The following is a 27,905-nucleotide window of genomic DNA, read 5'->3' as shown; positions in this document are numbered from 1 at the left end:
GTGATTAAAAAGAGATGAAATTCTGCTTGAATGCTTGAGTAACGTCTTTAAACAAAAAAACTTTTTTACGGAATTAACTGAAGTTGAGCACATTTAACTGAAAGGCACAGGAACACCGCCTCAGAGCAAGAAAAAACAGGCTTAGCTTGCAACTTGAGAAATTTAAGAGAGCTATAGGAATGCATTTTTACTAAAAAAAAATGTTGCTAAATCAATGCAGGCAAATGAGACTCAGTCCTATTTGTACTCACCTGAGAGCAGATTAGACGGGTTTCTCTGTAATCCAGTCTCAGGTTGTGTGTTCCGAGCACACACAATAGGCCAGGTGACCTTTTGGGGTCCCGCCCAGCCCTGCAAACTCACCCTCCCACCGCCTCTTTGAGCAGGTCCTTCAAACAGTAGCCAGGACGCCTTGTACTTGTATACTGCTGCTGACAGGTATTTCAGATGACGGTGGCTACTTTCTGAGTTAATTTAAAATACAAATCCCTTAATCAATTCCCATAGGTCATTCAGTATATTTTAACTTTCTCTTAGCTTGAGCATATGAAAGTGCCAATTTTTTCAGGCCAAATAGGGTGAACATCTACAATTTCATGGTCTTCCTGTAGTTCAAAAATAGATCGAAGCTTTAGACATATTTTGTATTTTGCTATGATTATCGTACATTATTTTTTTTTCCAGCAATTGGGAGCAGTAGCTTCAGCCCAAGACCAACTCACCAGTTCTCCCCACCACAGATTTATCCTTCCAAGTAAGATGTATTTTCTCTTAATAAATGACTTTTCTTAGTAGCCTTTTACCTTATTTCAAGTCATGTTTTGTGCCTACGTGTTACGTCTTAATTTAAACTAAAGTGCATTTCCTAGAGACTTCAGTGTGTTTACACAAATTTATTTTGAGCGTCACCTAGAAGAGGTACTGAAGTATTTCAGTACTTTGTATAGTTAGATTAGAAAGTTGTACTTTAAGAGACAGTCTTTAACTGCAATTTGTGATATGGTTGTTAATCGGTTACCTTGCATGTTTCCATCTAATGCATGGGCTTTCTATTTTCTGTCATTTCTGACAAATAGCAGACCATACCCACATATTCTCCCTACCCCTTCCTCACAAACTATGGCTGCATATGGGCAAACACAGTTTACCACAGGAATGCAACAAGCTACGGCGTACGCCACATACCCACAGCCGGGACAGCCATACGGAATTTCCTCTTACGGTGAGTAATCCTGTTACCTCAGTAGTGGGATCAGATGGGCAGTCCTGTGTGTGTGCACGTTTCACGGGAGTGGTACCTAAAGACTGTCACCTTGGGCCACTTTATTATTTTTTTTTTAATATTTATTTATTTGGCAGAGAGAGACACAGCTAGAGAGGGAACACAAGCAGGGGGAGCGGGAGAGGGAGAAGCAGGCTTCACGCAGAGTGGGGAGCCTGACGCGGGGCTCGATCCCAGGACCCTGGGATCATGACCTGAGCCGAAGGCAGACGCTTAACGAATGAGCCACCCAGGCGCCCCACCTTGGGCCACTTTAGAAAGTGTTAACCACCTTCTGTATCTCAGTTCGTCATACGCTTGTTTTTAAATGAGCCCTGTAAGAAGTGGTGGCTACTTATCTTGAGATCAGCAGCGGCAAATAGATCGCATGGTTTATATGCCCTCTTGCTCTCATTTTTTTCCATTTATAGCTCAACTTTTCATTTGTCACTTGAGCACTTGGTTCTGGAATCCAAAGTATTTTGGTGCATATTTGTGATAAAACTTCGGTGAATGGAGTCTTTGGGGGTAAAGATTCATTTCCTATTTATCAGATGCCTACCTATGATTAGGGAAGTACAAACAGAATTCAACAAGCCCTTGCTCTGAACTTAAGGGTGGTGGTACTTTCAAATTTCAGCAGGATCAGCCATTAGGAAAAGTGATCTATATATCACAGCTTGGGCTGCACTTTAAAGAGACAAAGCAGGAAACATTGAAAGCTCATATCCTTATTTGTTCCTTCCCACCTGGAGATTATCTTTATCTCAGTGTAATTTAACTCAATTGTTAAAGGGTCAATACCTGTAAGTTAAAAATAAATCCAGCAAAACCCCAAAGTTTAATTTTAAGAAATCTTAGAATTTCAAGATACCTTTTCTTCAATTGAATTGCAATTATAATTTTAAGCAAATTGCACTTTGAATAGAAAGAATATGAATTAACACTCCCTTAAAAAAAATAAAATCAAGTGATCAAGAAAAAGTACATGAGAGTTTGGGGGAAAGGAGTGGTAGAATAAGTAATTCTGTGTTTATAGCAGTATATTGAAAGAAGCATTTAAACATTTCATTAATAATCGAGAACTAAATTACTTTATTCTTTTTTATTCTCTAGCTCTACCCCAAACCAAATCAACTATATATAAATTTCTTAGAAAATATATGTAAATTAAAATGTAAATAATATATGATTTCACCCTTTATAGTTTCATTGCAAAACTTTCCAGAACCAAATGTTATCTAGCTAGGTATTTTTAAGCCAGGTTTTAGAAACAGCCATAAAATGGACTTCTAGAATTCTCTTTCATTTCTGTAACTTTTACTCAAGATTTTTGAAAATAATATTAGATGTAGATCAAATTTATCTGCAATTTACTTCTAAACAATTCTTGTGCTGAAAGAGAGAAAAGCACGTCTGATTTGAATTGCATACCTTCAACTCTATAATGTGAGTTGAGGGGGTCCCCGATTTATATTCTCAAAATGGATTGGTAAGCTGATTATTTGAAGTGTAAATGTATCTTCCGGCCCGAACAATACTAAACGGTAGCCTTACCAGTGCTGCCCCAGGAAGCTGCCATTCAAGTCACTGCCTCGGCTGCCACGCACGCACTCCTCTCTTGTTCTTTCTTCTCCCCATGGAGTCATGGTAGGGCCTTTGCCCCTTTCTTGCCTGCCATCTAGGACGGTTCCAGTTCTGAACCATTAGTGGATGTCCCTATTGTCTGCAGTAATTGTTCCAGTAGAGGAAGATGAGCAGAGGTTCTGAGATTCCAATCACAACTAGTAGAGTGAGAATGGGCATTTTAATGTGATAGGTCAGGAGATGGTAAGAGCGTGGCACTTTGGTCAAGGGCTTTGGCCTCAGGGCCATCTGTGCTTATAAATCTCCTGAGAATGATTCTGAGTCCTCATTATTTTCCCCAATCTCTTTCTTCTCTTCCTGGGCCTTGAGTACAGAGAGATGCTCCCAGTGCTTCTGGCCAGGAATTCTAGTTTTCTTGGGCCAGTGCATTGAAAAATAGGACCACCTTCTCCCCTCTGCTTGCTTGTGAAGGAAGAACACATACATTAGGGTTTTTAACGGCTGATAGTCAAGGTCCAGATGGTCTAAGAAGACTCTCTCCAAGGATTTGTGCCCCCTGACTTTTTACTTAGACCCTGTAAGAAAAGCTAGGCAAATCTTTTCATGGTGTGAACAATAGATGGTGTGAACAATAGATCAGTGGGAAAGAAGAACTCGTCCTGTCTCTGGATCTGTGTGGAGCTTAGCGATAAGATGAGTTCATAAGCTTATGGGTGGAAGCCCTCGAAAAAGGTGCAGATGAGGGTGTTTTCTGCCTCTTCTTGCTCTTCCTTATCTGTTTTTAGCACAAAGATTGGACCTCCGGCTAATACCAGAGGTGGTACAAGCAAAGACTGGAAGCAGATTAATAGTCTCAAATGGAGAGAGAGGAGGGGAAATCCCTGTTGGTGACAAGGAAAGGAAGGGAGTTTCTAGAGCGATCAAACCATCTGCTCTAGGCAGGTGTTTTTCCAGGGACCATTTATAAGTATTGGTTATTCATTGGTTTGGGATTGCCTGTACAGGGAAAAAGATCACATTTAAAAAAAAAAATGTTAAGGTTAGGTTAAGACTTAAATGTTAAGGTCATTATGAGGTTATTTAGAGATACTCCAGGAATTATTGAAGGCTCTCTCGGCCAAGAGTCAGATTCTTCCACTGCCTTAGGAAAGTTACCTAACTTCATTCTACTGATGAAATTCCCCTAAAATGGAAATAAACAGTGAGACTACTGTGATCCCAAAGATATCATTTATCTTAAGTGCTTAGTAAAATTATTCAAACATGTGAATTCGCTTGGCAGAAATTTTTCTCTCTTCCTTCTGTGGAAATTAAGGACAGTTGTGAACTTTCATGACTGTCTTTAATTATAATCCAGTGCCGAGCCCTACACAACGTTCCTGCCAAACCCAAGTCCTGCAATTTGGATGTCAGCCTGGCGCTTCGGGAAGTAGTTGGGGGCCATAAACACATTATTTTTATATTATCATGATGAGAAAGAAAGTGTACTTTAGGCTACGCTTAATAAAATTGGGATAAATACTTGAAACTACAAGGGACAAAAAGGGAACTACTGGTCAGCTTCACTTGTTTATAAAACAAGTGCTGCTCTACATGATTCAGTTCTTTAATATTCTCCTTTCTTTGTGCTTACTTTCCGATAGGATCTGGGTGTTTGGGAGAAGGTTTTCCCCTGGGTTGCTTATTTCTGGGCCCAATATTGCTTCCTCTGACTTCAGAATGAGTCGTGTGCTAACATCAGTTTTGGACAGAAAGAATAAGGAAAAAACAGGAGAAAAATGCTGTGAGGCTAGAGACTAATCTCTTTCTAGAAAAGAGAATTTTGACACTGATCAAGATAGTGACTTTTAGAATAATCTAGTTAAAGTTTAATTATGGCCATCTCTTGACTATAAAGGAGATGCTCTTTTAACCTCTTAGAAAACAAGACTACATTTAGAAATGATAGGAGTTAAAGTTTATAGCAAATGTAAATGAGAAAAACAGGAAAGGACAATGTGAATAGTCGCTCAAATCTGTAATACTCCTGTTTTGTTTTTGTTTTTTTTTAATTGAAGTTCTAGTTTAGGGTATTCCACTCTAGGCTTGTATACCCTTGATTACTGAGATGGTATTGGGAAGCTTTGTGACTGAAGAGTTGTGGGAGTGTTTTTGTGTATTGACCAGCTTTGGAGATGGACAGATAGATAAGCTATCACTAACTGATTTAGGTGCATTGTGGGCAGGCATCAAGACTGAAGGTGGATTGTCACAGTCTCAGTCACCTGGACAGACGGGATTTCTCAGCTACGGCACAAGCTTCGGTACCCCTCAACCCGGACAGGCACCATACAGCTACCAGATGCAAGGTCTGTATACATGCTCTTTTCAGTAATCATGATGGAGTCTGATAGTGACTTTCTAGAGTAGAACCCAGTGTTCGGTGTAAGTAGTAGATGGGGGTGGAAAAAGGACTGGGCTTAGAGGCAAGATAGCCTGGTTCTGGTTTGGCTCTTCACTTACTCTCTGGGCCTCAATTTCCATATTTATGAGATCAAGGGGTTAGACTGAATCCTCTCTGAAGTTCTTTTCAAAAAGCTCTAAAATTCTCCATGAAGTTGAAGTTTTCTGCTTTTGCCTCTGTCCATTAAAAAAGGAATGACCAACCCACAGTGAATGACATGAGAGGCTGGAGAGCGAGACATGCTCAAACCGCAGGCACTTGGGGTGGCCAGGCAACCTTCTGGAAAAGGCTTTTGTCTTCATTGCCATTATCGTAGCTCTACAAGTAGGGTGTGTGATAGGCATTAACTAAATGACCTACCAGCGTCCAAGAGATCAAATTGACAACCACTCCATGCATCTTCGAGATACTGCTTCTAAGAACCCGTTCCTGGGCTCTGATTTTGAAACTGTAGGTAAATCAATAATGTAAATGCAAGTCAGATGGAAGAAGAGCTGAAAAGTTGAACATTGTCAATACTGTTTTCAGGAATACACAGGCATAAGTGTGATTAGCAGATCATTATCATGCAAATGTGCCTGTAAAATACCTGAAAGTGGGTCTCCTAATTCAAGTATTCTCCTAATAGCTTGTTTTTACTACAAAGCCGTTCAATCACATTCGACCTCTTACTAGCGCCAGTAGTTGAATTAAATCCTTATCACTACTTTTTGACTGAAGGCATTCTTTTTGTATTTTTATCTTTTTAATATCTTTTATCTTATTCTTCCTTACATTAAAATAGTTGTTTATTGCAGGTAAATTAGAAAATAAAGAGAATCAAAAATAAAGATCTCATATATTTATTATTACTTTGATATATGTTCTAGATAGGCAGTATGGGACCATATTGTATAATATAGTATTGCAACCTGTTATTTTCAGTAACAATAGATTGTAAATACATGGTAAACATCTTTTCACATCAATAAATTCTATTCTACAGCATCATTTTAATGACTGTGTAGTTTCATAGGTATATCTTATTTAACTAATCTCCCTTTTATTAGACATCCAGAGCAATACCATGAATATTTTACGTGCATTCTTAATTATTTCCTTTGAATGAATTTGTGTGAATTGCTAAGTAATCTGTTTTAAACTCTTCTAAGGATTTGTTATATATTTACACAAGGAAGGGCTACATATTAGCATGTACACGTTGGATAATACCTTTTTAAAAAGTGTCATTTTAGTTGGTACAAGATTTTATTGTTTTCATATACATTTTTTAATTGACGATAAATCTTTTCATGGCAGTGTTCATCTCTTATTTCTTTTATTAAGATTCTTAAACTTTTGTAATATTTTATAGATAAATTTCCAGCTTATCATTTTTGAGTTTTTTTTTTTTTCTCTTCAGTAAACTAAAATTTTATGGGACCAGATCCATTAATCTTTTCATATTTCATTTTGCCTTTGGTATAAAAATACCTGAATTATAGGGGCATTGGGGTGGCTCAATTGGTTAGGCGTCCAGCTCTTGATTTTGGCTTGGGTCATGATCTCAGGGTGGTGAAATCGAGCCCTGCATCTCGCTGTGTGCTAGGCATGGAGCCTGCTTAAGATTCTCTCTCTCGCCCTCTGCCCCTCCCCCCATCCCTCTCTTGCACTCTCTCTCAAAGAAAACCTGACTTATAAAGTTTTGATATATGTGGTGGCTATAAAATAAAAACCATCTTACAACAGATAGTATGTATTATAAGGAGGATGTTACTGTATGCCTGATTCCAGAACTTTAAAGCTGCCTGAGGAAAGAATTACATTTCTGCATGTGCTGAATATCAGTTGAGTAAAGGAATAAAAAGGAAAAGTGATGAAAGGGCTTTATTAATGAATTTAATAGTCCTAAGGCCTAGTAATGAAACAAATTGTAAGACAAACAAGGTCTGTTTGCTGGTAGAACTTTCATTTGTGAAGGGCAGAGTCTCCTGAGAGCTATGAGAGAAATACATAGGGCACCGTGGTAGGTCCTATTCTCTACTGAGCGTCCAGGTCTCCTTGAGGAGAAGGTCTTTGGGTCCTGAAGGTGAGAAGGAAACCAGTGAAGCACCTGAGAGTGAGAGCTACCTCAGTGTGTGTGGTTCCTGGGCCCAAGCCCATCTGCAGCCTCTTGGCTACCTATCCATAATGAGTGAAGTACAGAAATTTCAAGTTAAGTGTTTAGAAACTTACATAGTAGGTCAATAGTAAATCTCATGTTGGTTAAATCAAATAATAATTTTAAGAAATGGGACTTATGCTCTCTCTCTCTTTTTTCATCTCCTTCTTTTGTAACACATTACTATTTTATTTTGCTAAATTGTCAGTCCTAGAGGGATTAGGGGGAGAAACTGGTCTTGTATCTCAGAGAGTTTGAGAAATAATGCACTTGAAAGTTATTTTTATTCTTTCCTCTCAGATTGAAACCTTACGTGGCAGAAACAGTCCCTAAGGGGACTAACCAGCTATCAGAGTATAAGCATAGTGTTAGAATAGAGAGAAGTATGGAAATGGAGGAGGAGAAAAGACAGTTAGTTTGGGGAAGGAAAAACTGTATTTTAAAAAAGAAATAAGGACACATGCAGCACGAAATATAGCATTGCTTCTCTACCCATAGGTATCATTGCATCTGGGCATATTGGATATTGCATTAAAACTTTTTTGTGTTCTACGCAGCCTTTGGTTGGATGGTCTTTCCAGTGGGATTTCAGAATCCATTTTCCATGCCTGAGATATTATTTTATATGGGTATTTCTATAATGGCACTTGACTCAATTTTAGATTATTAGATATAAAATGACTTCCACAGATCAAGCCAGATAATTATATGCTATTAACTTGAAACATGCTAGTGTGATGATGGATAATGATATATTTTATAAACTCCTTATGGCCAGATTTGGATAAATAAATTCTGATTAATATGTATCTCATAAATATCAAATGTGTTATGAAAAATGCTTCACTATTATTAAATGATTTTGTATAGCCAGTTGTGGGAGTCTATTGGCCTTTCAGTATCTTCTCAATATATCTTGTTTTAATATAAAAATTTCTATAATGTCTTAAATTATTTTCAAAATTCTCCCAATTCTTTTATCCTTAATGAATAACAGTGATTTTTGCTTATGTCAATCTCATCTTAGAGCTATTAAAATTTCTTAGAACCCCGGATGAAGCTATATGTATTTTAGTGGTTTGGGAGTGTTTTACCTAGCTTTCCCCCCCACCCCCCCAGCCCAAGATCTTCTCACCTTTAAAATGCAAGGTACAATAATTAGTTATTCAGAGATTTAGCTACTAGAATTTCGTAACAGTAGAAGAAATATTCTAGTAACCCAGATGACTCAAATTGAAATGTAGTATGTGTGCTTACCGTGGTATGCTGATTTAAAGAAAATTTGCGGTGATCCTCTCTTTGATTCTGTCCAACATAGTAGAGCTAGATGAACTCTTGCTCTCTGGTTAACAGTGTAGGTTCTAGAGTCAGACTGCCTGTTGCACAGCCCTGCTGTTGCCGTCTGTGGGCCTTCAGCCCAGCCCTTGACTTCTCCACACCTGCATTTCCTCACCTCTCAGGTGGGGATATTGTCTACTCCCATAGTGGCAGGGTGAGACATAATTGAGATCTGACTCTGACCAACATAGTAGGGAGCAGTGACTGTTTCCATTGTCACTGCTCTCATTGTGGTGGTGATGTGGTTACTATTATTTATTATTGTTATTATTATTGTCCAGCTTTTTCAAATAGTTCCAAATTAGGAAGAATTACCTAAATGCTTCCCTTCCCCAGGAGGAAGCAAACAGAGTATATAAATTTAATATAGACATAGTATACTAAAAATATGTATATGTGCATATATACACATACATATATATATCCAACAAAGAGAACTCCAAGACCCCAGTAAACAAATAAGCATAGCAAAAAAAAAAAAAAAAAAAATCCAGATCTAACTAATGTCCTGCAAAAAGAAAAATCACTATCAACAAAAGTCAGGCTGTTTGTACAAGAGACAAAAACTGGGGGGAGAGACTGGAAGAAACAGTCAGGAACATTGAAGAAGAAACTCGGAAGAGAGAAGACGCTGTGTTGGCAAGAGTGGTGACAGACATTGAAAGTGAAAGCAGTGGGACGCACAGAAGATCTGCTCACAAAGACAGGAGTTCAGATCTGCAGAGGTGGGAGAGAAGGAGGCATCAACCAAGTGCTTATGCCTCAGTAATCCCTCCATCATCTCTCTATTTGGAGCAAAAAGAATGAGTAGAAAAAGAAGAGGCAGCAGCAATAAACAGTGAATTTTTTATTCAGAAATCAAGATTAAGGGGGCACCTGGGTGGCTCAGTGGGTTAAGTGTCTGCCTTCAGCTCAGGTCATGATCCCAAGGTCTTGGGATCGAGCCCTACATCGGGCTCCCTGCTCAGTGGGGAACCTGGTTTTCCTTCTCGCTCTGCCTGCTGCTCCCCCTGCTTGTGCTCTCTCTCTCTCTGTCAAATAAATAAAATCTTAAAAAAAAAAAAAAAGGCAAGATTAGGGAAGATGATAAGACCATGACAAACTATGCTACCCAGAGATGGAAAACTCTAGTGCCCATACACCAAAATAGCAGTTAACATTTATTCAGCAATGATTAATGCCAACAACTATTCTAATTATTTTACACTTGTCTCAATCCTTCTGAAAACCCCAAACAATGACTTTAAAGGATAAAAATCTGAAAATGCCAAAGGGTGCATCAAAATGGAGAATGGTTTAGAACTGTCAGGCCCTCCTCTGTTGTAATCCATCTAAATTATAGCACCACTAGGGGAGCCTCTTAGAGAAAACCACAAAAAAAAACAAAATGTAGTTGCTTATAGTATATATATTCCGAAGGACAGACTTACTCTTTAAGCAACTGAGCGAGACATTGCATTACACAACTAGGTATGTAAATGGTCAAAAATACCAGCTCCAGAAAAAAAATTGTTCAGATAATTCTTTTTTTTTTTTTTTTTTTAAGATTTGTCAGAGAGAGAGAGAGAGACAGAGCACAAGCGGGGGGCGGGGGGTGGGGGAGAGGCAGGCTCCCTGCTAAGCAAGGAGCCCGATGCGGGACTCAATCCCAGGACCCTGGGATCATGACCTGAGCCGAAGGCAGACGCTTAACTGACTGAGCCACCCAGGTGCCCCTAGATAATTCATTTCTGAGCACTGTTTGTACTTTAACACTTTAATGGTACTTAAGGAACAGATTTATTTGGTAATATGTGGGTATGTGCCACTCCAAGCCTTGTAAACTAGGTCATATTTGCTGCCCATATTTGGTCCAGGTGATCTTTCTGGATCCTTCCAGCTTCAGCATTCAGCACTTCTGTCATGGTAGGCTTCCGTGGATCCTGCACATACCAGATTTTAAGCCAAACAAGGATTGAATTTTTGTTTTATATGCACTGATACTAATAGCCCATGTAGTAAAACCTCATGGATTGGGAAATCTGGTTGCCTTCACTTTTGCTGCGAGATCGCTAGAAAATTCGATTTCTCTTTTCTATATCTCTTTTCTACCTCCAGTGAAAGATTAGAAACTTAAGTTTAACTGAGGAAAACAAAATGTTTCTGTTTGTAGACAACTGTAGGGTTCACCCTGAGGAAGCGAAATCCTTGCTTTTAGTTTGATACCTTCCTGCTCCCAGGATTAGCCTCAGTGTTTCTGGAAGACGCTTTGGAATGGTGTGAGGAGGTTTTCCATCACACACTGTTGACAAACTCTGTGTAAATGAGTTAGCTGAATGGGTGCGTATGGATGGACATAGGGTGCCTGGAGACTTTGGGTCAGTGATGCAGGTGGTGTAGGGAATGTTCTCAGTGCTGCTGACCAATCAGAGGGCACAGATAGGGTGAAGCGGGGATGTTGTGTGTGCATGTGTGTGTTGGGGGATGGGGTGTGAGTATGTATAAGTAAGTATGTGTCCATGTAAACGTCCTCCGAGGGGAAAAGGCTTCAGCCTTTGGCTTACTGACCAATTTCACAGAATATCCGCCCAGTTGGTCATAAACTAGATTTATTCACCTTTTATGTATAAGAAGCGACTGACCTGAAATCAAACTGATATTTTTTTCAATGCACGTCCCAGAGTTATTGCTGGCAAACCCCTTCCTTTACCCCTGCATTCCATACAGTAGAGGCTCATAGTTCTATCTACCACAGAAAAGAAGAGCTGTGTTCATAATTTTGAGAGTGAGTCACATACAGAAAATGACAGTTTGTTGGGCAGTTTATTTAAGGTACGGAAGTGTAAACCCTTTCATACACAAAAAAACTAAAATCAGATTGGGTCAATTAACTGAAGCTCAGCTTTGAGGAAAACCCAGCGTTCCATAATAACTTAGTCCTGTTGATTCTAGATGGTTACAAGTAGTGATCATCTTTACTCCTATTTTCATCTCTGGTATCAGTTATAGAATATGCAAATGTCTGTTAAATGTGGAGAGGTCAATGCCACAAAGAAGGTTAGAGATTAAGATTTGTAAGGACCCTAGCTCGCTTCATTTGGAGAAGTGAATTTGGAATTTAGCATAATAAAGATCTTGGTTAGTTTATGATCATGGTTTGTCCAAAGCAATCTTCCCTTGTGCTCATGCTCATCGGAGGAGCTGGTTGGGGACATCATGGAATGGGGGTGGGGGTATACAGTGCTGCTCTGAGTGTTTTATTGCCCATGAATAGTAGTTGTGGTGAGGAGCATTCCTATCATTCTGCACCAGGAAGGTGTCAGGATTGGTCATGATAGATAGGAGGGGCTACACAGATATTCCCGAAAACCAGAGGGCTCTGGAAACTTCACTTTGTTTATTTTCCTTAGGCTTTATTGCTCTCGGTTAGAGAAGAAAATAACAAAATCTGACGCCCTCTTTGTATATTATGTTGTTCATTCTGTTAAAGAGATCGGGGTTCAAACCAGTGAAGGAGACAAAGGGAGAGCAGGGGTTTATTAAAAGGTACGTGGCAGGCTGCACAACTCTGCAGCCTTCCACACTGCCCTTATCTGGGGCTCATTATCCAGTGGAAATGATCTAATAATAACCTAATGAGGGAAACCATCCTTATTTCCTTTGTTCTGCCCATCCAGGGCTTTTCAAACATATAGCTGAAGTGTTTCCATGTACAAGTCCTTTAGAAACTCAGAATTGCTTAGCAAAATGTACTTTGAAAGTTTTTCATTATCCATAGAAATGGTATTTTTCAAGAGGAAAAATAGCAAACTCCAAACTGCATGGTTTTAAGAAACCTTTTTCAGAATCTGCTCTGATAAAGCATTTGAGATTTGTACTTTCTGACATGAAGTGTCACGATACAGTTAGAATTGCAGAATCGCTCTTGCAGCTAGCCCTGATGTTCAGAATTTCCCCTTAATTTCTTTGCCAGTCTACTCATATTGATATTTTAGTTCATGGCCTTTTTGCATTCTAGGACTTTTTTATGCTTGAGCTGATTTTTTTAAAGTAATATTCCATTTCAGCTCTTTTGGCATTTTATGTTATTTCAACTAAGGGGTATTAAAATTGTACCAAATTTTGTAGAAATCCAGCTGTCACAATAAGTAATCAGTGATCAGTACCAAATTTGTTTTTTATAGGAATTGTTAAAGTATATAGAACTAGATCAAGAAAGGTAAATGTAAAGACTTTACGGTTTTTATTACCTAAGTTAAAAATGCTCTTTGGAATATAAAAACTATTACCGGGATAAAAAGGAAAGCTTGGTTACTGAAAAGCCTTCTTGTAAGAAAGGGGGAAAACTTTGGTTTTAAATAACCCATCTGGCCTTCAGAGGCCTGTCCCCGGGGAGTTATGCTAACTTCTGCCACATAGATCGCGCCCGATGATGGACATAGCCCATGGCAAAGAGGCCAGGGAAGGAAAGCAAATGGACTTCTGTGAAAATACACGAGGGACAAATAGCATCCTGCTTGCTGAGTAAGTGCTAGGAAACACTCTCAAACATGGGAAGTACAGACAGGCCCCAGCAGGTTCCAGCATTCTTAGGTTGGCTGGGATTCTGGTTTTTAATGTGAGTCCTTGTTCTCTGTGAAGTAGACCTTTGACCTACACGTTACCCTTGTCTTTTCCTAAGTGTTTTGAAGTTACAGCTGGGCAGTATTCTCCAGGTTAAAGCACATTCGAAACTTTGATTTGATATTTTAAATTATGGAGTTTATCAATATAAACTACATTCTTAATATGCTAACATTGTAGGGGTTTATTAATCAAGGTTCTGAGAGGTTGGCTTATTTTTAAACTACAGTTGCTTAGCACCTACAGAACAGGGTGGCCCACATAGGGCCTTCTAGCAAGACTGTTTCTTGTTTGTTACGGTTGACAAGACCACCACCCCTTCTCTGTAGGAACCCCTGACAGTGACAAGGGGAAAGCAAAATCTTTGTGATCCGCCATCTGTGGGCAACTTTATATAATTTGCTTTTAAAATTACTTGCTAGCCTACAAGAGAGTTATAAGGAAGAAGTCTTTTAGTAATGAGATGGTTTGATTGCAAATGTATTCATTAAATTTTTCAGGTGCCTTTGTCCCTAGTGTCTGCAATGTTTGGGTAACCAAAAATTAAGACCACTTTCCAGAATATATAATTCACTTTCAGTGTCACTGAATCGGAAAATCGGAACAGTGGGTTTGGCATGGTAGAGTGGAAAACCGTGACCTGGAAGTGGAGACAGTGGTCATTCCCTAACAGAGTCCTTGTGCAAGAGAGAAAGCAGCATCCTCCCAGCTCCTTGGAAAAGGAGAAGGATCCCTGCCTCAGCTGCCTTAGGAACTGCTGGTGGAAATAACCCAAAACAATGGGGGTGGAAATACCAAAATATAAATGGACTGTAAAAACATAGAATCTTATTGCATTCTGAATATGAAGTTTCTCAAATGCAAGCAAGACTCTTAATTTCATTAATATACCCACTGTATGCCAATATCTGAGTTCACAGTAGCCTCTTAGGAGGCCCATATCTGTGTGGTGAGGTCGGTGTTCTGTTAGGATACCCATGTGGTTTGTATATGGATGTGACATCCTTGTACCATCTCTGGGATCCAGTGGTACTAAATATCTAAAACCAGTGAGATTTTATGAGCTTAAAATCCATGATGCTTATTAATCAATTTAAAATCTTACTTGATCATTTAAAATAAAAAAAAACAGGGTACCTGGGTGGCTTAGTTGGTTAAGCGGCTGCTTTTGGTTCAGGTCATTATCCTGGGGTCCTGGGATTGAGCCCCATATCGGGCTCTCTGCTCAGCGGGGAGTTTGCTTCTCCCTCTACCTCCTCTCCCCCAACTCATGCTCTCTCTCAAATAAATAAAATTTTAAAATAAATATTAAACATTTAAAACTCTGATAGATTTTCTTTTTGGAGATTTAGAAATATTTTAAATCCTTCCAGAAGGGTGCTTATTCAAGCCTGCACTTAATTTTCTTTAATTTAAATCTAAAGTAGTGCCTGTAATCTAGTGTTTAAAGATAAGCCTTTATACACCATCTAGTTTAAAAAAAAACAACAAAAAACAGTAAAGTGTGTGTTCTCTAGATAAAATCTGAGAAATAAGCTGTTATTAATTTGTTTTTCCTTTCCCTCTTTTTTTTTCACTGCTGAACAAATAAATAAGGAAGTTGAGACATGTTTTTCTCTTGTAATGTCTATTGGCTTTCAAGTTGTCCTTCCAAACTGCCCATAGTTACCATCACCATCATCAAAAAAAAAAAAGTTATTAAAAGTCTTCCTCCTTACCTGATTCTTTAGGACAGGTATATTATTACCAGACCCTTTTGTCACTTACCACACTAGACTAAAATTCTTAAGCACCAGTTCTGTCTCTCACATGAGCCTAGATGAAACCCTTCAAAGGCATGAATCAGCCATGGCTTATCCGTGTCCACGTGAGGCAGGCAGGATAAATACATCACAGGAATCTAAGGAACATAGGATGGAAGCAAGACTAGTGAAGAGGCAAATTCCATGGCTTCCGTTAGAAAGCTGGGATTCCCAGAAAGTGAAATCTGTGCAGAGAGGAATAGTCAGGGAAAGTTTATTGGAAGTTAGGACTTGAACCAGGCCTTGAAGGATGAGAAATGAGGACTGTTAGAAGGAAGCAGGAATGAGTCTTATGTGTTTCCAGGATCCCAGGGATCCCATCCTGAATTAATATAGCAGGCTGTGGATGAGGGAGCCTAGGCAACATCCATCCCAAACTCTCCTCCCCAAGCCCCATGTCCCTTCCCCAGGCCCAGTTATATGCACATACATGTCTTTGCACATATGACAGCTTCCCCCCCCCGCCCTTTAACATTTCCTGTGCCGCAATATGCTCTCATATTGGCATGTTCAACCGTCAGATTCTTGGGTTTTTCAGTTAAAGAATGCCATGTCTTTTCCTGAACTGTTAATCTTTTCTTAAATGATCAAGAAACTTCTCTCACCTACCTTTCATCTCTCCCCTTACTTTTGTAAGAACCTTTCAGTCTCTGAAAGGTTTGGGCAGTTATCCCTCACTGCATGCGAGAAACATACTACTTGTGCTTTTTGGGTTTTTTGTTTTGTTTTTTTGTTTTGTATTTGTTTTGGGGGTTTTTTTTGGTGCAGTTGTATTTTCCTTCCCAAACTAACCAGGTGTTTTCATTCACTTGATCAGCTTTGTCTCTTAGAGGTATTCTGAAAGGAAAATTTTTTTCAGTGTTCCTTTCCGCTCCCCACCAAAAAAAGAAGTATTGCTATGATTTTTCACAACAGTAAACTATTTAAATAAGATTTTTGTCTTAATAACTGGGTAGGAAGCTTCCTCCACTGCCACCACGCTTGGAGCATAACTTAATTCCAAACTATACCAAGAATAATACTGTGCATTATTGGAGCTTCGCTTGAACCCATCCCTGCCAAACTCCACAATTAAGAAATAATGAGTTCTAAGTGGGAATCCTTTCTACTTTGGCGAATTTTTGTAACATTCCGCTACATAAAATATACAGCATTTTATTATAGAATATTTTTGCTCTTTTATTTACCTAAGAGGTTATTTTTCACATAAAGTGGTTTGTCTCTGGGAAGGAGAATACTTTTATATTCTTTTGATAAAGGAATTCTGAATATTAAGCCTAATTCTATGACCTAAGATAAAAGTGAAGACTCCTGAATCAAAGAGAAACTCGCAGCAGATGGACCCTCACAGAGAGAGGAGGTCTGTTTTTCTTCATCGCGTCTTGCCCTCTCTCCCCCTGCAGCATCCATGTTCAAGCCCAGTGTATGGCAGCCTTCTCCACAAATGTGCCTCTCCTGCTGGGCTTGCTCAGGGTAGGAAGTGGGTTTCGCAGCTCTACACCGAAACTTTCTCGGGAGCATTGTCATAGCTATGTTACCTTTGCTTTGCGGCATTCTGACCCGGTGAAATTCATCGGGTGGTGTTGGCACCAACTCTGTGTCCGATCGGCTATCAAAGTGGAACCCTCTCCTCCCTTTAAGAGCTTTCGCACAGCTTAAGGAGCAAAACTGCCCCAAACAGTCTCCGTGAAGCTTCCATTCTAGAAATGCCTGGTGAGTGTGATTACTTTCTTAGAGGAAAAAAGCAAGCGTGTACTGGTTACGGGTTTCTGAAGCAGTTGCTAAAACATCTACTGAATTGGTACAAAACATAGTGCTAAAAAGCAGGTACTTGGGGTGTTTGACAAACCTGTGGATTTTCAGGTCAAACCCTCCCTCTTCTACCTCAACGAGATGGTGATTCCCATGTCTAATGAGGGGCCTAAGTATGTGCCTTTTAACAGGTAGCTCCTGACGATTGCCTGACAATTAGCCATATGTTGGATATGTTAAAAAAGATTTTTTTCAAAGATCTCCTCCCACCCCACCCCCACCACCCCGAACCCGGCCCCAATTACTTTGAGAGGTAATCTACTGTGGAGATTAGGAACTTTGCCTCTGGAGCCAGATGGCCTGGGATAGAATCCCAGGTCTGCCCTGCTTGTTCGTAATCCTCAGCAGTTTGCTCATCTGTAAAGAGGAGTGTAGATACTCCTCTCATTGGGGGGGTGGGGGTGTTGGGAGGGCCCAGGGAGCTGTAACATGTAAAATACTGTTTGGGGGCCTGGCTCAGAGCTACCACTCAGTAAGTTTTAAGTGCTATTTTTTGTTCTTATATACATCTATTTTGCTTCTTATGTTTTTCTTAGTCCTATAGAAAACTAGAGTGAATTTCAGAACTTCTAAAAGCAACACAGAAGCGGTAAGAGGGCATGAGAGAGCATTGTGTAGACTCTGAAACCAGACAGAGCTGGGTTTGAATTTCACTTTTACCCCACGAAAGCTGTATTCTCTTGACCTAACCCTCTGTTTCCTTATTTGCAAAATGGGAATATTAATACTCCCTATAGTATCGAGGTGTTGTGGGGTTTAGATAAAGCATGTAAAAGATGAACACACTCCTAACACATCGTAAGTACTCAGTGGACGTGGTCCATCTTTAGTGTTACCGTATTTTGTATTCTGGGCATGTTTGTATGGGTTGACTACAAATATCCAATTCTGTAAGCTCTAAGATTTCTTTTTAGCCTATTTAATAGAGAAGGAACTAATAAGCTTAAATGTAATTAGTATTTGAGGCTTCATGGGTGGCTCAGTCGGTTGTGTCCAATTCTTGATTTCGGCTGGTCGTGATCTCAGGGCCCTGGGATTGAGCCCGTGTGGGGCTCTGTGCTCAGTGGGAAGCCTGCTTCTCCCTCTGCCTGCTGCTCCCCAGTTCATGCACTCGTGCTCTCTCACAAATTAAATAAAATCTTTTTAAAAATGTAATTAGTATTTAATTTATATTAATTTGCTAATTATTAGTACTAATTAGCTTGAAATACTGATGAGTAGTCATGGATATATATAAATATATATTTATAATATATATTTATAATATATAAATTATGTATTTATGTATTTATACATTATAAATACATATATATTTATAAATATATAAAAATATATATTATACATTTTATATATTGATATATTTTATATTTATATATGTATATATTCTATATATTCTATGTATTATATAAACATATTTATAAATATATAAATATATATAAATTTGTGTACATATTACATAAATTTATATAATAAAATATATAAGTATATGTAATTATATATAGGTATATATTATATAAGTATATGTTTATATATATACATATATAATTTATTATATAAATTTATATAACACTGTATATACATTACAGAGGTAGGTAGGTAGATAGGTAGATAGGCAGATAGACAAGAGATTCAGTAATCCAGGCTTAGGAGGAAAGAGAATAGGGGAATTCAGGGAAGGTTTTTCAGAAGAAAGGTTTTTAGTCCATGCTGAGTTATTGATTAGATATTAGGATACAATGGGGAGGAAGTAAGAGGAGTCGCCTTAAGAGAACCACATGTTGCTTCCTTTCTGTGAAGTTAGGCTGGAATGTCTATCTGGGTGGGTTCGGTTGAGGTTCCTGGGAAGAAGCCAAAGAAGTCCAAAAGATAAACTGGAGCCAGACCAGGGTCTAGTAAATAAGCTCTGGTAAGGCGTTTGAATTTTACCCTGAGGGTAAGAGGAAGCCACTAACGGTTACTTTTTTTTTTTTTTTTTAAAGATTTTATTTGACAGAGGGAGAGAGACAGCGAGAGAGGGAACACAAGCAGGGGGGTGGAAGAGGGAGAAGCAGGCTTCCCGCTGAGCAGGGAGCCCGATGCGGGGCTCGATCCCAGGACCCTGAGATCATGACCTGAGCCGAAGGCAGACGCTTAACGACTGAGCCACCCAGGTGCCCCAACAGTTACTTTTTTTAAACAGGGGAGTGAGAAGAGCAGATACGTACATTAGAGAAAGTATTCCACCTTTGTGGAAAATGACCTGGAGGGGCCGGAAGATGGGCAGGAAACCAGTAGAGGTTGTTGCCGAAAGCCAGTGCTGGTGGCCTGGACTGCAAGTTAGCAGCCCTCTTTGCCCAAGTCCTACGTGAAGGCACGTGGGGTGGCCCTACAGCCCCGATGCTGGTGGTGAAAAATGAGTATTGCCTGAGCCTGATTCTCTCGTGTGTATACCTCTCCCTGAAGTAACGGAGACCCTTCTGGAAGTTGCATGAAGTCTCCCAGGCCACAGGAGTGCCGTTAAAGCCTGCCGCAGCATACTAAATGGAATGGACCTCAGCCTGCAGTCGGCCAGTAAATGAATATAACTTATGTTGAATTCCAGCTAATGTACAGTTTTAGAAGTAGCAGTAAGTCTGGAAAGTCACTTGGGTGCCATTTCAAGTACTGAACTGTGATTTACTTGGTCATACCTCAGTGGCCTCTATGTGCCAATATAGTGTCCATGGCCTTTTCTACTTTGTTCCAGGGAATAACTTACGGAATGAAAACACACATTTTTAAAATATATTTTCTATATCTTACTCATTTTCTTGGTGGGTAGGGATTATTGAGGTCAGTATTTATTGTTCAAAAATGTGTAGTATAAATGAAAGTAACAAGTCATAACCCAAAGTAATGTTTCCTGTTAAATGTTTATAATAAAGTTTAAAAAAGTATTGATCTCACACTCTTATCCAAAAGAAATTTAAATTTTATTTTACAAGGCATATTTAAAATGCTCAGTGTAAGTTTGCTTTATATATAAAATATCAATATTAATTGTTCACTAATAAATATAGAGTGAGTCCCATGCCCATGAGGTCCAGTGCTTAAAAAAACAAAACGGATGTCATCCTGGTATGTCCTGTGAGGTCCCAAACCATGTCTTAGTCATCCTTTTATTCCCATGTAATTATCACCATGAGTCCAGCACTTAATATATGTTTAAAAGTTTGTGATTGCCACATGCAAATGACAGTAATATGGGGAGCTTGTCTGAGGCCCCAGTTTTCGTGGCAGAATAACTATTAGGAGTGTGAGAGCTCTCTGCATATCTGTGATGGATGTTCTAGGAACTTTGGACAATTGGTATTCCTGAAAGGCACAAATAAAGAAACCTCAAATATGAGTCTGTGATAACTAAATTTGAAACTCTCTTAGGAAATAGTTTCCCTTAATAAAAATAACAAAGCCTTGGATCAGGTTTTCAAAGTTCAGAGATGTTTGATAAGTAAGTAGGAAAAGAATTTTAGATATGGAAAGAGATAAAGCGATTTATCTAGTTTGGGAAAGTAAAAAGAGAAAAAAGATACATAAATGCAGTGGAGAATTTTAGAAATGTTTACTGAGATAAACAATAACAGCTCCTGACATTTGTGTGGTGTAGATTGTGCATCGTGCTTTCCAAAACATTACCTCATTTGATCTGCTGAAGAACCTTATGAAGTAGAGTTTTCACGGGTAGGGAAATTAGATCTTAGAGTGGTTAGGTGATTTGTCCAAAGTCCAAATAGCTCATAAGTGATGACTGGAAACCCCATTTTCTGACTCTTAAGGTAGTACTTAAATGTTGAGGAGTAGCAAATAAATCATTGGCATGTATTAACTCCTGCATCATACCTGAAGACATCTGTGAAAAGCTAGTTCACAATGAAGACTATCTCCTTGAACTGCCAACACATTTATTGCTCATACCATTCATTTGACATAAAATTTTAATTTAAAAAAAAAAAGGTTTTTTTCTGTTTATAGAAGCAACACAGCTGAGTAGAAAAGTTTAAAATGTGCCTTGGCTTCATGAATATTATGTGACCAATGGTTGTGCTCTTCCATAGATAACGTTTCTGAGATTTTTGTGCTTTTTAAAAACGTTTTATACTTTTAAAAATATTTCCGATGAAATCACCAAAACATTTTCCTTGTTTCCATTTTTACTCTAGCAAAATAATATGAAAAATGTTTCCATGTAATTAAACATCATTATAATACCATTTCAGTGTCTTCATAGTATTCCATTTTCTGAATAACACCTATTAAGGACTTGGGAATGCTTTCTATGTTTTGTTATTAGAAACAGCACTGAAGAACATCTTTGCTATCTCTTTGTATAAATCCACGTATTTTTTTTTTCTCAGAGCAAATGTTGGGCAATAAAATTGCTGGCTGGAAGTTAATCATTGACCGAACAGCCCAACCGGAAAGGTTGTGCATATTTAAATTCCCACTTTGTGGCGTATGAATGCCATGGTCTACAGATTTGCCAATCCCTCATATTTTCAAAAACCTTTGCTGATATGATTATCAGAAACAGTACATTGTTGGGGCGCCAGGGTGGCTCAGTTGGTTAAGCGTCAGACTCTTGATTTCAGCTCAGGTTATAATCTCAGGATCCTGGGATCGAGCCCCGCATCAGGCTCAGCGCTGGGCATGGAGCCTGCTTATGATTCTCCCTCTCTCTCTCCCCGCCACTCACATGCACAACACACTCTCTCTCAAAAAAAAATAAATAAATAAAAGTGTTGTTTTGAGTAGTTGAACAATAAATAAAACAAGGGAGGGAACGGAGATTGCTTTTATGTGTGTATCCTGCACAGTGACTGCTATTTGTTGTTGAACCTGTGTAGACATTCAGCACATAGAATGTTACTTAGAGAGCACATGTAATACGTAAAACATTGATCATGTTCCTCTCTGGGCCTTGTCTTATCAAATACTTCAAGGGCTGCCATTTATTCTTCTGTGAAATTGAAATAACCAGCTTTTTCAGTGGGCCATTATAGTGACCAGCACAAGTCTGAAAGTACTTGAAAGTAGCATTGTAGTTGTTGAGCTTTTAAGAACTTTAAAGGTCCTTTAATCAGGTCCATCATTTTTCATTAAGCCTATTTAAGGTAAAGATATGAAAAAATCCTGGTGTGTTTTACAAATTGAAATGGAAAGCCCAGTGTCTAATATTTTTTGCACAAACGTATAATTTTGCCCATAATTTTATATGAGTTACTCATGCCCTCAGAAATTTAAATCTCTGTACTCTTTAGTGCTTTGCAGTATGGTGAAAATTTTCAACGACTTTAAGAAAACACCATTTTTGGTCATGGCAGTGGATTCTGGTTTTGAAGATAAACCAAATGCATTTGCAATGATTTTCAACTCTGTTTTATCTAAATAATGATTTCTTATGGGTACATTATTCTGCATAGTTTCATCAACCGTATTTCTTTTCATTTTGTTTTAGGTAGCAGTTTTACAACATCATCAGGATTATATACAGGAAATAATTCACTCACAAATTCCTCTGGATTTAACAGTTCACAGCAGGTAATTTTAAAAGCCAGTTTAACTTCAGAATTTTTTTTAAATGCAACAGATGATTTTCTTATATAAAGAAAGATCTGTTTATATTATACTGTGACAGCTTACCTAAGCCTTTTAAGATATGTATATTTTTTCTTTTAAAAACCTCTTTAGCAGTCTTCCATGGTGAGCATTTGGTTTTCGGAATCATTTAATTTTACCTAGTCATGCATCATGGGATAGAAGACATAGGAAGAGTGTATCTGATCTTACATAAAATTTGTTTGCAAGTCTGGGCACTTCCATCAGTGTATACTTTGGGAATTCAGAGAAGACCCAGAAACACAAATATAGTTATACTTTGAAAAGTGAGAAATAAGCAGCAACATTCTGATGGATTATTCTTGTGTGGTTTGATTTGGTAGGACTATCCATCTTATCCGAGTTTTGGCCAGGGTCAGTACGCACAGTATTACAATAGCTCACCGTATCCAGCCCATTATATGACAAGCAGCAACACCAGCCCGACCACGCCGTCCACAAATGCCACTTACCAGCTTCAAGAGCCACCATCTGGCATCACCAGCCAAGCAGTTACAGATCCTGCAGCAGGTAATTATGTGCACTTTATTAGTCCTGCAGGCTAGATTTCTGGTGGTTTAAATGCATTTTTCTACAGTCCTATATTCATGCAGGGGTTTCACAGTTTTGGCAAGTTTTGGCACAGCCTAAATCTAAGTCAAACAGCAGGATTGTGGCATTAACTTTATTTATTTTTATTTGCTGAAAAATTTTAGTATAAATTATGTAACTTCAAAAGCCCTTGAAATTGAGATTTTATTTCGTTGTAAATATACTCAATTTTCAGGAGATACGGTGTTTTAGATACGTAGTTATAAATATTGAGCTATAATTCTTAACTAATTATAAATATTTGCCCACATATTGAATATGAAAATAAATATTACCTCGAATTCAATGTTTATTATCATTAAATATTTACTGTATCCAAAATCAAAAAAAATCAGAGTTAATAATGGAAAACAGTGATTCCTCTGGCTCACCCTTCCCACTTGTGGCCTACTCTGAATTTTGTAACTGGGCATGAGAATTTCCATACTTCTGCACAACCCTCGATAGGCCCTTTCAAATGAAAATCTCTCCATCTCTGGAAATTTTCCTACCAAGCCTTTGACATTTCTTTCCCTCTTTTAGTTTTTTCTCTGAAACTCTCAAAATTGTATGCTTAATTTCCTGAATTGGTCTTTCCCTATATTTCTTATATTTTCTCTTGCACGTCTCACCTTTGTCTTATTAAAAATGTAGCCCCTCCTTTCATGGATTATGAGGTGAGCCATTATCCTCAAACAATCCCAGAGTTTGCTTCCTTTTGCCTTTTATTTTTAGCACCAAAGCCCGCTCTTTGCTGCAAGCCAGGTTAAAGTGGTCTTACACTGAAACACACTTCTATGAAATTGTGATCACAGTGTGTTAATTCTAGTCGGTTATCCTACATCATGAAAACAAATTTTATGGAACAGGTGCTAATTTCAATCTTGACTATAGGTTTATCTTGCAAATATTAGCAGATGTCCCCCATAAAAAAAATCTCCTTTGGGTTTTTAGTGTTTCACATTTTTCTTAAATGTAGGTGAACACTCTTTTGTTCCAGAGCAGAAGTTAGTCCTAAACTTCTATTCCAACGAGCTACAAATACTATTTCTGCGCAGCTCAACTCCATACATTTTAATCTTTGATGATTGTAATCCATTTACCTTTATTCTTTAAAAACTAGCTTGATATATTTTTCACTCAGTTCACATGTGTAAATACCGTATTCACAGAATCTAATATACATGTCTTTTAGATTTAACAACTATATAATTGCTGTCAAAAATTGGATTTACTGTAGAAGCTGTTACAGATTTTTCTTCTCTATTTCCGTTAATTTCATATAGGCATCACGAGGAAAGATAATGGCTTGTCCCAATTTTAGGGAGATCTCATGTTTTCATATGAACCATCTGGGCCATGCCAACTTCTTGCAGACTAAAAGGAGCTTTGAAATAGAATAGCAGAGTAATTTTACTTACTTCATCATGACATTTTGATTGTGAAGAGTACAGTACAAAGTAGTGAAGACTTAATCATGTTTTTTAAATTAAGGTTGATTAGCATTTTCTAAAAAATACCAATTTAGGCATATCAGAAAAGTTAGTCTCTGAAACGTGCCATTATTTTAAGTGCATTTTATTTATCAAAAGGGTGCCATGTGAAAGAGTGGGGAGACTAAGCACAGAGCCATGGTCCATAGGAAACAATGCAAAATGTCTATATGATTTTAAGATTAAATGATTTATTTTAGATTTTATTTGAATAAATGCTTAGTATTTCAGGTACCCATTTTAATTTCAGTATCTTTATGGCTGCAGAATAGGAATGAATTGAACTGGGGAGAAAACAGTATTTTTCAGGTTTCTTATATTTACCACTTCCCACTAAAATAAATGTATGGATCAGCCTTCCTTATGTAGTTAGAGGTGGAAAGTTCAGTGAGTTTCCACATTAAAAAGAAATGTGGATTACTTGAGAAATTCAAGGAAGAGTTAGTCTGGCTTTGGGGGTTTTGATTTGTTTGTTTACATTTGCAGTATGACTGGATTCAGCCTAAGTCTTTTGGTGTTAATTTTCCTTTCTTATTAGTCATATATAAGATTGTAGACTGGTCTTTGATGAAAAGGAAGTTTTGAATGATAGAGTCCACAAAATCATTAAAGAATTAGAAGGAATGATTTATAACGTATAACCTAATGTTTTGTTTTACGATAGAAATAAAAAAATGGTTAAAATCATGTCTATTTTGTTGAAATCATCTCAGATTTTTTTTCTTTTAATTTTAATAGTCTATTAGGTTTAAAGTCAGTATTTTCTACATTGGAAAATTAGATTCTAGTTATGATCTGATCTTATGTATGGCCAGGTTTCTGCCTTTCAGTTTCAAGGAATTATACAGTACAGAATGAATACACAGGATATGTGGCTCTCCTCCCATACTTTATAATATCTGTTCTTGTATTGTTCATGGAATTGTTTGTCATAATGAACATACAAAGATAATCTTGCAAGGATTTTTCAGGCCAAACATATCAGGACTCATTATTTGGTATTATGCATTTTTAAGGTTATGAAGAATAGCTATCTTTTAAGTCCATGGTGTTTTGCAGTATTACTTATAAATATGTACCTCCTCATGAATCTTAAGTTCAAAAATTATTTTAATGTGGGCGCCTGGGTGGCTCAGTTGGTTAGGCGACTGCCTTCAGCTCAGGTCATGGTCCTGGAGTCCCGGGATCGAGTCCCGCATCGGGCTCCCTGCTCAGCGGGGGGTCTGCTTCTGCCTCTGACCCTCTTCCCTCTCATGCTCTCTGTCTCTCATTCTCTCTCTCTCAAATAAATAAATAAAATCTTTAAAAAAAATTATTTTAATGTATTTATAATTAAATATTGAAAGTTATATTCTCCTTTGGGTAGATATGTATAATACATTAAAAATAACATAACTGGAACACAAAAGTTTAATATCAAAATTTTAATTCATTTTAAAAAGTAAAAACAGCACCTTTTTTGTCTTTTATTGAGATATAATTGATATTTAACATATTAGTTTCAGGTGTGCAACATGATTTGATATTTGTATGTATTGTGAAATGATCATCATAGTAAGTCTAGTTAACATCTAGCATATGTACTTGCAGATTTTTTCTCTTGTAATGAGGACTTTTAAAATCTATTAGCCATTTAAATCCTTTGCATTCATTTTTAAAAATGAGTTTGGGGCACCTGGGTGGCTCAGTTAAGTGTCCACCTCTTGAGTTCGGCTCAGGTCATGATCTCAGGGTCGTGGGATTGAGCCCTGCATCAGGCTCCATGCTCAACGGGGAGTCTGCTGGAGATTCTCCCTCTCCCTCTGTCTTCCCCCCCACCCCATCCCAGCTCACCCATGTGCTCTCTCTCTTAAATCAATCAATCAATCTTTATAAAAAAATAAGTTTGTTAGTCATGTTTTGACTATCTTAATAAAAGTTACATCATCTGGAAATACTTAAGTATTCATCTACCTTGGGAAATATGGTGAGGTTTATCTGTTTATTTAGCAATATTGTAATACTTATTGGGCTCAAGAAAATCATACCTACTCTTCAACTAGCAATGCTAGCCTCCTCCGTCATCATTGAAGGCCATCTTGGTTGCTTCTAATTTTGGCAATTATAAATAAAGCTACTAAATATTTGTGCTCAGCTTTTTTTTGTATAGACATAATAAGTTTTCAAATCACTTGGGTGATAAAAACCCAGCAGTGTGATCACTGAATTGTATTGTCAGAGTATGTTAATTTTATAAGGAATTGCCAAGTTGTCTTCCAAAGTGCTATACCACTTTGTGATCCAATAAGTAATGAATGAGAATCCTGTTGCTCCACAACCTCGTCAGCATTTGATGTTGTCAATATTTCAGATTTTGCCCATTCTAATAGGTGTGTAGCAGCATCTAGTTGTTTTAATTTGCATTTCCCTAATGAAATTTTATGTTGAGTATGTTTTCATATTCTTATTTGCTCTGTATATCTTTGCTAAGGTGCCTGTTCAAATCTTGTGCCCAGTTTTTAATGAGCTTGTTTTCTTATTGTTGAGTTTTAAGAGTTCTTGTATATTTTGGATACAACTCCTTTATCAGATAAGTTTTGCAAGTACTTTCTCCCGGTCTATGGGTTGTCTTTTTAATCTCTTAACAGTATCTTTCAAAGAGCAGAAGTTTTTAATTTGAATGAAGTCCATCTTAGCAGTTTTTCTCTTTCATGGAATATGCTTTTGGTTTTATATCTAGAAACTCATTGCTAAACCCAACCCAAGGTCACCTAGGTTTTTTCCTATGTAATGATCTAAAAGTTTCATAGTTTTGCCATTTCAGTTTAGGTCTCTGATCCTTTTTGAGTTAATTTTTGTGAAAAGTATGAGTCAGCTTCTCAATTCCTGTTTGTTTATTTGTTTATTGATTTTTGCACGTGGATGCCCAGTTGTAGCACCATTTGTCGATAAGCCTATCTTTTGCTCCATTGAATTACCTTTACTTCTTTGTCAGAGATCAGTTGGCTAACTTTGTGTGGGTCTATTTCTGAGCTCTCTGTTCTCTTTCATTGATCCATTTGTCTTTTTTTTTTCCTAATACCACATTGTCTTGATTATTGTAACTTTGTATAATAATTCTTTAAGTTGGGTAGTATCACTCCTGTGTTCTTCAGTATTGTGTTGGCTATTCTGGGTCTTTTGCCTTCCCACATAAACTTTAGAATCAGCTTGTCAGTATCCACCAAGTAATTTACTTGGATTT

General features: G+C 37.9%; 1 protein-coding gene across 14 annotated transcripts in view; it reads left to right on the top strand.

Moving 5' to 3' along the window:
* EYA1 (EYA transcriptional coactivator and phosphatase 1) overlaps positions 1-27,905 on the top strand; it is a 170,983-nt gene that overhangs the window by 42,788 nt on the left and 100,290 nt on the right. For 6 of the 14 annotated variants that reach the window (XM_035011325.1, XM_035011324.1, XM_035011336.1 and 3 more), the window contains 5 exons: positions 685-754; positions 1,077-1,222; positions 5,059-5,196; positions 22,459-22,541; positions 22,943-23,129. In XM_035011325.1, coding sequence (XP_034867216.1) covers positions 685-754; positions 1,077-1,222; positions 5,059-5,196; positions 22,459-22,541; positions 22,943-23,129 — 624 coding nt within the window. Of the gene's footprint in view, positions 1-684; positions 755-1,076; positions 1,223-5,058; positions 5,197-22,458; positions 22,542-22,942; positions 23,130-27,905 lie in introns of those variants that run through there. The other 8 variants (XM_035011330.1, XM_035011329.1, XM_035011337.1 and 5 more) reach the window with 5 other exon arrangements.

Source organism: Mirounga leonina, unplaced genomic scaffold (genome assembly GCF_011800145.1).
Source record: "Mirounga leonina isolate KUSES-001 unplaced genomic scaffold, KU_Mleo_1.0 Mir_165, whole genome shotgun sequence".
Classification (NCBI taxonomy): domain Eukaryota; kingdom Metazoa; phylum Chordata; class Mammalia; order Carnivora; family Phocidae; genus Mirounga; species Mirounga leonina.
The sequence above is the reverse complement of the archived record's forward strand: the minus strand, read 5'-3'. Positions and strand labels throughout refer to the sequence as shown.